This window comes from Atta cephalotes (assembly GCF_000143395.1).
Source record: "Atta cephalotes unplaced genomic scaffold scaffold00005, whole genome shotgun sequence".
Lineage (NCBI taxonomy): Eukaryota > Metazoa > Arthropoda > Insecta > Hymenoptera > Formicidae > Atta > Atta cephalotes.
Window position 1 is genome coordinate 3515064 of NW_012130069.1, and position 10367 is coordinate 3525430.

The following is a 10367-nucleotide window of genomic DNA, read 5'->3' on the forward strand; positions in this document are numbered from 1 at the left end:
TACTCTCATCATGACTGCAGAATCATAACTTAGCATGTTAATAATAGAAAATACAAATCTCAAGTTCTATATGATTTTACACGTGTCTACTTTAGGATCGAAGTTTACAAAAATGGAAAAATGAAAAATTGCACGATGGCCATAAACGGCGACTCGCGAAATTGATGAAGATACGTACTTTTATCGATGTACTCGAAAAAGACAGACAACTACAACGCTGAAGCGGGCCGGCTCTCGACAGTTTGATACGGTTTACGGTAAACACATTTCGGTGGCAATCACGTCATGAGGCAAGCAAGCAGCTAGCTAGCAAGCAAGCAAGCAAGCAAGCAAGACTAGTTGAGCCGAAGAGTACGTGATGCTTCCTAGGATGGGGAAGGTGCGCGAGTGGTCGCTGAAGAGCTCTTAGCCGACCCTTTGTTGTCCCTGCCATCCCCACTTCTATCATCACGCAAGAGATGGCGGTGGGGCTGGTATGGGGGTTAAAGGGTGGTCTCTCTTGGCCAAAGGCCGCTGATTTACTTAGCCTATAGAGTGCTCTTTCAGAGACTCGCCCGCGCCAAGAATATCGTGTGAACAGCAACTATCTTACAATACTTTAATAATGTATGTTGAAGATTAATTAATTGAAATACTCTAATACAAAATGTTGAGAATATAGTGGTATTTGAATTAAAAACGATCAAGGTTCGAAATGGCATCGCGCAAAGTTCGCACGCTCAATTGTAATTACAAGTATTTGCATATCGATCTGCCATTTCGTTATTAATTTTAATAGGTTAAACAATATTGATTTTTGCTACTATTGATTTTCATATAATGTACAATATTATATGTAAGGTTTTAAATTAAAAGTAAAAAAGACTCTAATCTTTCTCTATCAATTATCTAAAACGAAGGTTCACTTGAATTTTGTATTTCAAATAAGATATTTTAAAACTTAGATGTAATTTTCATAGAGTAGTAGTTAAGTAAGTAGTTATGAGTAAGAATATTAAATCGAACTATATGTACTTATTATTATTATTGTACATTCGATTAAAATGATTTAAATATCTAAAAAATAAAAAGAAAAATTACTCCAATATCAAATATTTTAAAATATATATAACTTGAACATAATTTTAATTCTGAATATTTTAATATTAGGTGTACAACTTTGCTTCCGCCGTTTTCCTATAGATGGCTTTAGCGATAAGTGGTGGTCGAAATAAATAGATCATAGACGTCATACAATAAACTTGGGCATCTGTCAACATAACCCCATAGAAACATTAATCGATTTGTGTCTGCATCATAAAATTATTTTCGATTGAAAATGTCAGTTTACGAGCCAAATTCTCGTCATTTGCGGGAGGTTTTAATTTTTTGCTTCAATATGAAGAAATCTGCGGCTGAGGCTCATCGAATGCTCTCAAATACTTATGGTGAGGCCGCTATTAGTGAAAGAACGTGTCGTGAATGGTTTCAACGCTTCAAGAACGGTGATTTTGACGTCCAAGGTCATGCTCTGTATTTGGTGGGACCAGCTCGGCATAGTGTATTATGAACTGTTAAAACCTATTGAAACAATCACAGGCGATCGGTATCGAACGCAATTGATGCGTTTGAGCCGAGCATTGAAAGACAAACGGCCGACACGATACAACGAGAAACACGATAAAGTGATTTTGCAGCATGACAATGCTCGACCCCATGTTGCGAAAGTGGTCAAGACATACTTGGAAACGTTGAAATGGGAAGTCCTACCCCACCCGCCGTATTCTCCAGACGTTGCTCCCTCTGACTATCACTTGTTTCAATCAATGGCACACGGCTTGGCTGACCAGCACTTCCGGTCTTATGAAGAAGTAAAAAATTGGATCGATTCGTGGATAGCCTCAAAAGATGATCAGTTTTTTCGACGCGGGATTCGTACGCTACCCGAAAGATGGGAGAAAGTAGTAGCCAGCGATGGACAATACTTTGAATCATAAATGTATAACCAGTTTTTTACAATAAAGCCTCGAATTTCGGAAAAAAAACAGCGGAAGCAAAGTTGTACATCTAATATAATTTATAAAAACAATTTTTCTTTTTTTCCTTATAACATATAAGTTATAATATCTTATAATATCAAGTTACTAATTCATATAAATGATTAGAAGATATTAGAATAAAATTGGACATTACAACAATAAAAATAATTAATATAATTATTCACGCGATTTTTAATAAATATAAACGGAAATACTTACATAATTATTGATGTTACTTATCAAAATATGTAAAAAATTATATCTTTAAAACATAATTTCTATTTAGATTTAACGTTTGCGTATATTCATATTTTTACATACTTTAAAGAGAGTAAAATATTTTCTATCTTTTTCCATTTAATACCTGTAAGTTAAAATTTTCTCTAAATTTCAAGCAATTTGTGCACTTCGTAATTAATATTCTGTTGCATAATGATACACCAAAATATGCCAATAAATGATCGAATCGGTCAATGATGCATTGATAATAAGCTCTATTTTATGAGCTTTCATGTATGCATACTTGTACGCACAATAAATCGACGGATGGTTATACATATTCCAGAATTAAACATTTTGAATAATGTCCCAATTCATCCATTTCAAGAGATATAATGGATCTGTAATGTACATATCTATATCTATACAGTCGTATATAATATTCTTACATAATAAATCTTAAAGTTTTTTAATGTACCATAAAAGTATATAAATAACAGGTTCAGAATATCAAGCATTAAAAGAATAAATAATACAGCATATTTATTACTGTGGCTGTTATTAAAAATTCAAATTTGTAATCAACTAATAATCGTCAGGAAAAGATTTTTAATCTCAAAATTAAAATAAAAAAATAATTCTACTGAAATAATGTGCAAGTAAAAAATATAAATAAGTTATTGCTCTCAAGTATTAAACTTTATCCACATTTTTTTAACATTATTTTAACAATTTCGAAAGATTATTTTAACAATTTTGAAAGATCGATTATAATATTTAATATTTAAAGATGTAATATCAATGTCATATTAGCATAAAAATAAAAAGAATGGAATATAATTAATATATCACGTAAAACAAACAAAACCAGAATTCTGTTTGAAATAACCAGAATCAAATAAATTTAACTAGAAATCTAGTAAATTTAACTAAAATTCTGGATTGTTCATTTTCCACCACAATTCCAGTTAATTCAACCAAATATTTTTTTCCGTGTAGGAAACAGAAATAATAATTTCTCAAATAGCATAAGAGTACTTGTAATTTTCATAAATCACAATAAAAATATTTGCTACTCTTTGAAAATGACATCAGTACTTATGCAAAATCATTATTAATGCTTTTTTTTTATTGAATTTTTATATTCCGGAAAGGAATTTGAGAAGAATGAAATTGCGTAATTTTAATAAATCGATAATTATGATTTTAATAAGTGAAGAAGATGAGATTAAATCGCCGCAAAAAGATGCAGAAACTTAATATCGTTTACTTGATTGATGAGAATCACACAATTTTATTCCTCTCGGGAAATATAAAAATTAATAAAAGTAATAAATAATTAATTTATTTTCATAGTTTTTCAATTATAATATTTCTAAAATAGATTCAATTTCTCAAATAAATATTAAATTTAATAATTCTTTATAATTGGAGTAATTAACTATTTAAACTTTTATTAAAAGATAGAAATGCTTAAAATAATTTTATGTGATAAACAAAAGTTGCTATTAATCAACTTATTAGTATTATTATATCAATAAATAAGAAATGAAAAAGATGAAATTAGTTAATAATAAGCAGTGAAAATTAATAACAAAAAAATGTAAACACAATTAATTTCTTCTATATGACATGAGGGAAATAAATTTCATAATTTTGATTTTTCTTCGTTAACAATGTAGCAATATATAATATAATGTTTATATAAGAGATATATTAAAGGGAAGGAAGCTAACGACGGCAACCGGAAATTCACTACAAGAAGGTGAAGAGAGAAAGGAGATCAGGAAGCAAGCAGGCCAGACAACCCTTTCGTGCTGTAAGAAACCTAGAGAGAGGGAAAGAATATCACCGAGTAGGTCGGCGCCCTTTGTTTTTCTCGCGCATCTAACGAGAATTTACCGCTGTTACAACCACCCGTTCTCGGCAGTCACCACTATCACCAACCCAGCATCGGTGTGAAGATCTCTCGATGCCAGGGAAAAACGTGGTATCTCGGTTCCGGCAGAAGTCGTAAGGATAAAGCAACGACGCTGTCTCCCGCAGGAACCAATTTAGGTACGCGCTCGCGGACAGATTTAAATCAAATCAACCTCACCGCTATATTCGCGAAAATTAATCCGCGACGAGGTGCCCTCCGAGTCTTCATCTTGGAAAAATAGTGACGTTGCGAAAATTCTTAATTTTAAAATTCAAACTGTTACAGTTCTCTCCGATAAGGAATTTAAAAAAGTAATTATAATAAAAAAGGCTATGAATTTAGCTATTTCTTCATATTCCATTTTCCCAAAACACGAAAGAAAAAAATGATAATGTTTGTGAATCAACGTCAAAACATTAATTATTATTATTCATTAATTATTCGATTATATTCAATTATTTATAATTCTTTTATAACGAGCTCTACATTATTTTTAGAGATGTCTACTCAGAATATGACGTGTCTATTTATCTACTTATTATATCTCTCTTTCTTTTTTTCATTATTTATTTCATTTAATTATATGATTTTCGAAATCAACGTTTAAAAATATCGTGTGACCGAAGGAAAAATCTCTCGATTTATCGGCGCACTCATCCCTGAGTTGCATCGACAATCTTGGCTGATTCAAAAGTCTGCAGCGCGAAGAGGAACAAGTAGAAAAGGGCGACGGCGATCGCGACCTGGCGCAGAGCGACGAGACGAAAGAAGCCTTGATATATCCGCCAAACACAAGGGGCCCGAACACCTCGGCGGGATTTATCGGGACTACGGATAATGGATGGCTTCGCGCAACCACCGAGGACGCCGCTTTTTTAAATAATACAACGCAGAACGCTGAAAAATTCCTGGCTCTCGCGATAATCGCGGCTACTCAAATACGGTGAATATATGTAACGGAAATTATTGAAAAACTGTCAGTTTCGTTTGTTAAGTAAATGTATAAATGTTACAGATAAATCTTATCCAATCACACTTATCATATTATTATTTATCGTTTCCTCGATAAAAAATAAATTATCATTAGAAAAAAATATCAAAATCCTGTTCAAAACTATAAGTAAAAAGATAACGATAATGTTAAGCTAAGCTTGTAAGAAGAGATTCTCGAATTAAAACTTTTTGTATGAAAACTTTTTGTATGACTTTTGTATGAAAAATTAGGTTCCGATAAAATGAATTTTAGTTTTCGCCTATAACATGACATAGCTTATAATGTGGTGAACAAAAGAATGTTATAAACTCAATATAATAGTTTGTTTTTTACTGCAATGAATTACTCTAAAATTTTTTTTTTCACTTTTGTCATATATTAAATATAATAATATGTGTAATAATTAATTAAATAAAATAATATATGTATCTATTTCAATTTAAGTATAAAAAGTAATCCTATAAAGTAAAGCTATAAAAACTAGATTTAATAAATAATTTTTTAATTATGGTAAAAAAAATATTCTGTGACCACAAGTTTTATCTTCGATCAAAAGTCTATCCATTATTGAGCCTTATTATCTATGACATTTTTTTTGTTCATGACATTATAAATTATAATTTAAGATATGAGCTGTAAAAACTAATTCGTTTCAGAACTTAATTTTTCATATAATTAACTCTTTGAGAATCCTTTACAATTTTCGCATATATAATTAACATATATAATTAAATATGATGAAAATATATTTTTGATATCAAAAGGAAAAAATTCTGATAATATATAGAATATTTTGTACTTACTGTCTCCTGTTTCAACAGCGAATATGTGAATTCAAAAGAGAACTCGACTATTTTAATATAAAGATATCAAAAAGCGTAGTTACGGCAGTAACGATAAAACTCAAAGGATTTCGGCGATTCGAGCTTCAAGTGTAACACAGTGACGACAGCTTAACAGCTTTAACCGGCTTTCCAGAGTAAATTTACCTCTGGAAAGTAGATTTACACTAAGATTTAAGAGGAAGCAAAGAACGGCCGGCGCGCATCGGAGCGGACGAATCGCGAGACAAAAATCGCGAAGGCACCGTCGTCGGATTAGATCCACCGCGGGAATGTATTTAATTCGATTGGCCTTTGCCGCCTCCGTCGTCGCTACCACGACCACCGGTGGACTCTGACGAGGGTGAGAAGAGCGGGCTTTTATCAGGGGGGGGGGGGAGGGAGGGCGAGAGAACCTGTTTCCGCCGGAAATGAGACCCTTGCTACTACTCCGTGTTGCCCCTCCGTCAGCGACCTACTCTTTCTCTCTCTTTTTCTCTCTTTCTCTCTCGATCAACCTTTCCTCTTCTCCTCCTTTCCTCCTATCCTTCTCGTCACCCTTCCTCCTTGTCGTCGTCGAGGAAGAAAATCGTATTTATATCCCATCTCTCGCCCGCCCAGGTAAATATTATACGAGCAAGTGTACGCACCTGCCGCTACGAGCTATGACAAGCGAGTTCCATGACGCCGAAAAATCGACGCTCTCGTCGCGACGCTACTCTCGACATGTCGACCTGACCGTGCTTAGATATTTTTACACTCCCAAATTTCGAGCATAGCAACAAGAAAGAATTGAATCGGTAAGCTCAGAAACTACTTTGATTTACTAATTACAAGAGAGGTGTGTTAGTAGTTTACGTCCGGGATTAAAAATTAAAATAGTGAATTTAAGATTAAAAAGTAGATTAAATATTCTGAGCAAAAGAAGTTTTAATGCCACCGTAATATAAAGAACGACTTTTATTACAAACTCATTAATTCATATAGTTGCAGTTATTTATGGATACTCCGGATGGATATTCTGGTTGAATGTTTCTCATATTATATATGATTGATGGAGATGTAGCAAGTTAATAATTATTTATAGTGATATAAACATATCTTAGAAAATGCAATAACGAGGATATTTATAAACATATCTTAGAAAATGCAATAACGAGGATATTTAAGATTAAAAATCTTTAATTTTGGATCAAAACTATTGTAATTATCTCGATAATATTACATCTTTTATATATTTGACTATTTACTTTTTTTTTGCCTACATCTTTCTGTTGTATCTTTTTAACATTCGAAGAATTCGAGCGGTTAAAATTATTTCTAATGGATAGTTTTGCGATGTTCATGGAAATACTACTGAATCTCTCGAAACATCCATTCGTAGACAAGCGCATTTTATTTCTTATTACAAACGCAAATTAATTCGAACTCTGACATAAAGTAATATAAAATCCGTTCAATGATCCGATCAACCGATCGACCGGACCACCCACGAGTTCTTCCCGTTAAGTGCGCGCTTTCTTCGAAGGGATTTGAACTAACGGTGATATTTCGCTCCTAGTTCCCATCCCTTGCCTGACTATTCATAAGTTCTCTTAGAACAGGTGCAGACTGCTCCTTTTCTCTCTTTTTATTTTTTTTTGTTTCTCACGCGCGAATAAGGCAGCAGGATCTAGAACCAGACGGCAGAGAATCGAGGTAGAAAAAGCTTACCGTTGCTCTCTCTCTCTCTAGGTGGATGTCGACTGGTTTTCCCTTCTCAGCTATCCTGCGAGATGTAATTTTCGCTGTATGCCGAGATTAGAAGCCGACTCGTCGGGGCTACCCCCAGTTCCGCTCGCCTGATAAGTATTGCCTGCCTTGTGCCAGTCTCCTGCTGAATGCCCTAGAACTGGAAAAGGGATTCAAGAGATGATCTTGGTACGATCGATCGGTCTTACGACATGACGTCATGAACGACGATAGGTGCCCGTTATATCTTGTTAAGGAGTACGTATCCGCATAGAGGCGGATTTGCGGAATCGCCTTGAGCGTAATGAAGATCTATTATATCGAACTATGTTAAATAAATGTCATTGCTATTAATATATCTTAAGGCGAACCACATTATAAACGTTGTATGATATCTCGTTTAAACAAAGTCGTGAATAATTAAGGATAATAAATTTAACATGCAAAATATATTCTTTGATTCGCACAAAAGATTGATGAAAATTCTTTTCAAAGCGATTCACACATTAGAATTAAAACTATCGGATGAAGAGGAATGTGTGGTGGGAGTAGGATGTAATTTAAAGATAAAAAGAAAGTACCGCTTTCACATTCCCTTCATATTTGTGTAACGATAAAACAGGACGGAATTTTTGCTAGATGAAATCTTTGAAAGATCGAATTAATCAAAGTTACGATTAAATAAAAAAAAGGAAATGATGAATACAATGACAAAACGCAATAGTGTTTAAAAACGTACCTATATCTTTAATCAAAAATGTTAAGAATCATTTGCTTCAATAGATAATTTATTATTTTGCAATATCACAAGATTCATCGAGATTGCTATTTAAAAAATGGTCAGAAATAATGTTGATAAATCATCAGAAGCGTGCCATAATCATTATTTATTAGATAAGACTTACAATCTATAAAGTACATATTTAACATAATTTAACGATTATTGTAATCTGAATTAGTCTTATACTGCCTGAAATTTGGTCTGCTACTAAAAAACTTGATATATTCGATTATACTTTTTACCACACATTTTCCTCTTCATTTATATATACATTTCATTTATCATTTTTCTGTAAAGATTATATTCCATATGAAAAAATAATTTGTCAGTTTTGAATGTCTTGAGTATTAATGGTTGAATAACAAAGAAAAATCTGACTTGAACAATGAATACATCCGATTAATGACCATATCTGTAAACAGAAATAATAAAATCGTTATACATATATATATATATATATTTAGAGAATTATTATATATATAAAAAATTATATAGAAAATTAAAGTATTAAAAAATTAAGTTAAAATTTTTTATTAAAAATTTTACAAACTAAAAACAAGTTTAAACTTTTTATTGAAGATATCTACTCATATTTAAATTTAATATATCAATATTTTTAACTTTATATAAAAAAATTTGGCAAAAATAATATATACATGTAACAAAATTTATACATATTAAACAAGGCTCTACTCACTTCTGAAACTCCCATTCGCGATTATCAAGCGGACAGACCTGTCGTGTTTTTAGCCAACGTGAAATACAATGAAAATGAAAGGCGTGCTAAGAACAAAGATACAATTACAATAAGATTCAAGTAAAAATTTGACGATCCTAATCTCAAAATATTGTAAACCTACATTACATACACCCCAGGCTACCGTGCACTCCTCGCTAGTCGCAGAGGCTTGGTTTGCTTGACATTCGATACACAGATCCATAATGTGATTACGACAAATAGCGCAATTATCCACAACAATATCTAAAAGATATAAGAAATTACATTAGAAAGTCTGTGCTTATTATTATGATATATTTTGAATGCTGTACAGTAATAATGCTCGATAGTTCTTACCCCAGGCCCATAATGCCACTGCGTTCCACTGAAACAGACATAATTAGATTTAGGAGGCCTAATTACACATTACTTCAATTTTAAGCGAGAATTTAAATTCTCTCTATTTTCTTCTTGAAGTCGACAGAAAAACAGAAGGAGAGCCTCGCTTAAAGTTAAAATAATGTTGGTGCAGTCGGACCTTAGTAAACAATGCAAAGACAACAGGATTGTGCCATAAAGACGAATCACAGAGTGACAAAGCGTACTGCGCAAATGAGGTTAGAAATTATGTTTCACGCCACGCGGCGATTGCAAGTGAAATCGATTATACATGCTCTATATACACATGTCGACATTTACCTTTTTCACTTCAAAACGCTTCTTTTCGCCTTTTCCGCTGCTGGAGGTCGGTAGATCACACTCGTCATCGTCTATCTCCATGGTTGTCGCCATTTCTTGAATGCCTTGAATTTAGAAGCACCGAAATAAGTGGCGCTGCCAGTCGCGCAGTATTTACCGGCCGAACAGCAAGAACGGATCTTCCGAAGGTTAATTCGTTCCAAGGGACTTATCCGCGCATTGGCGCGTCTCGGCAAAATATTTAAATGTTTTTTTATGCTGTTTTTTAGGCTTGTTCTTTTTTGGCTGAACTTTTGCACTAGATCATCTTTCTTCTTTTTCTTTCTAGCAGGAGCTGGTCTCAATCAGTGTGGTCAATTTCTTATGACTTAAGACTTAAAACACTTATTGTAAATCCGAACTAATGCTTATGGCATAAGGCATAAGCGCATAAACCAATCAGAGGGCTTAGTTGTATTAGTATCT

The 10367-nt window shown here is 33.0% G+C and overlaps 1 protein-coding gene across 1 annotated transcript; it reads right to left on the bottom strand.

Moving 5' to 3' along the window:
* Positions 1–8574: 8574 nt before the first annotated feature.
* LOC105626311 (RING-box protein 1A) lies at positions 8575–10004 on the bottom strand. Its single transcript, XM_012207612.1, has 5 exons — positions 9903–10004; positions 9561–9588; positions 9346–9467; positions 9183–9268; positions 8575–8897 (listed from the first exon to the last, which is right to left on the bottom strand). Exons 1-5 carry the CDS (start codon positions 9993–9995, stop codon positions 8885–8887), a joined length of 342 nt encoding a protein of 113 aa, XP_012063002.1. The 5' UTR covers positions 9996–10004; the 3' UTR covers positions 8575–8884.
* Between the last annotated feature and the right edge of the window lie 363 nt (positions 10005–10367).

Coding starts and splice junctions, on each gene's coding strand:
- LOC105626311 (XM_012207612.1), bottom strand. CDS start 9,995: ATGGCGACAACCATGGAGATAGACGATGACGAGTGTGATCTACCGACC. Junction 9,589..9,902: donor AGCGTTTTGAAGTGAAAAAG/GTAAATGTCGAC, acceptor TGTCTGTTTCAG/TGGAACGCAGTGGCATTATG. Junction 9,269..9,345: donor TAGCCTGGGGTGTATGTAAT/GTAGGTTTACAA, acceptor CTTTGTTCTTAG/CACGCCTTTCATTTTCATTG.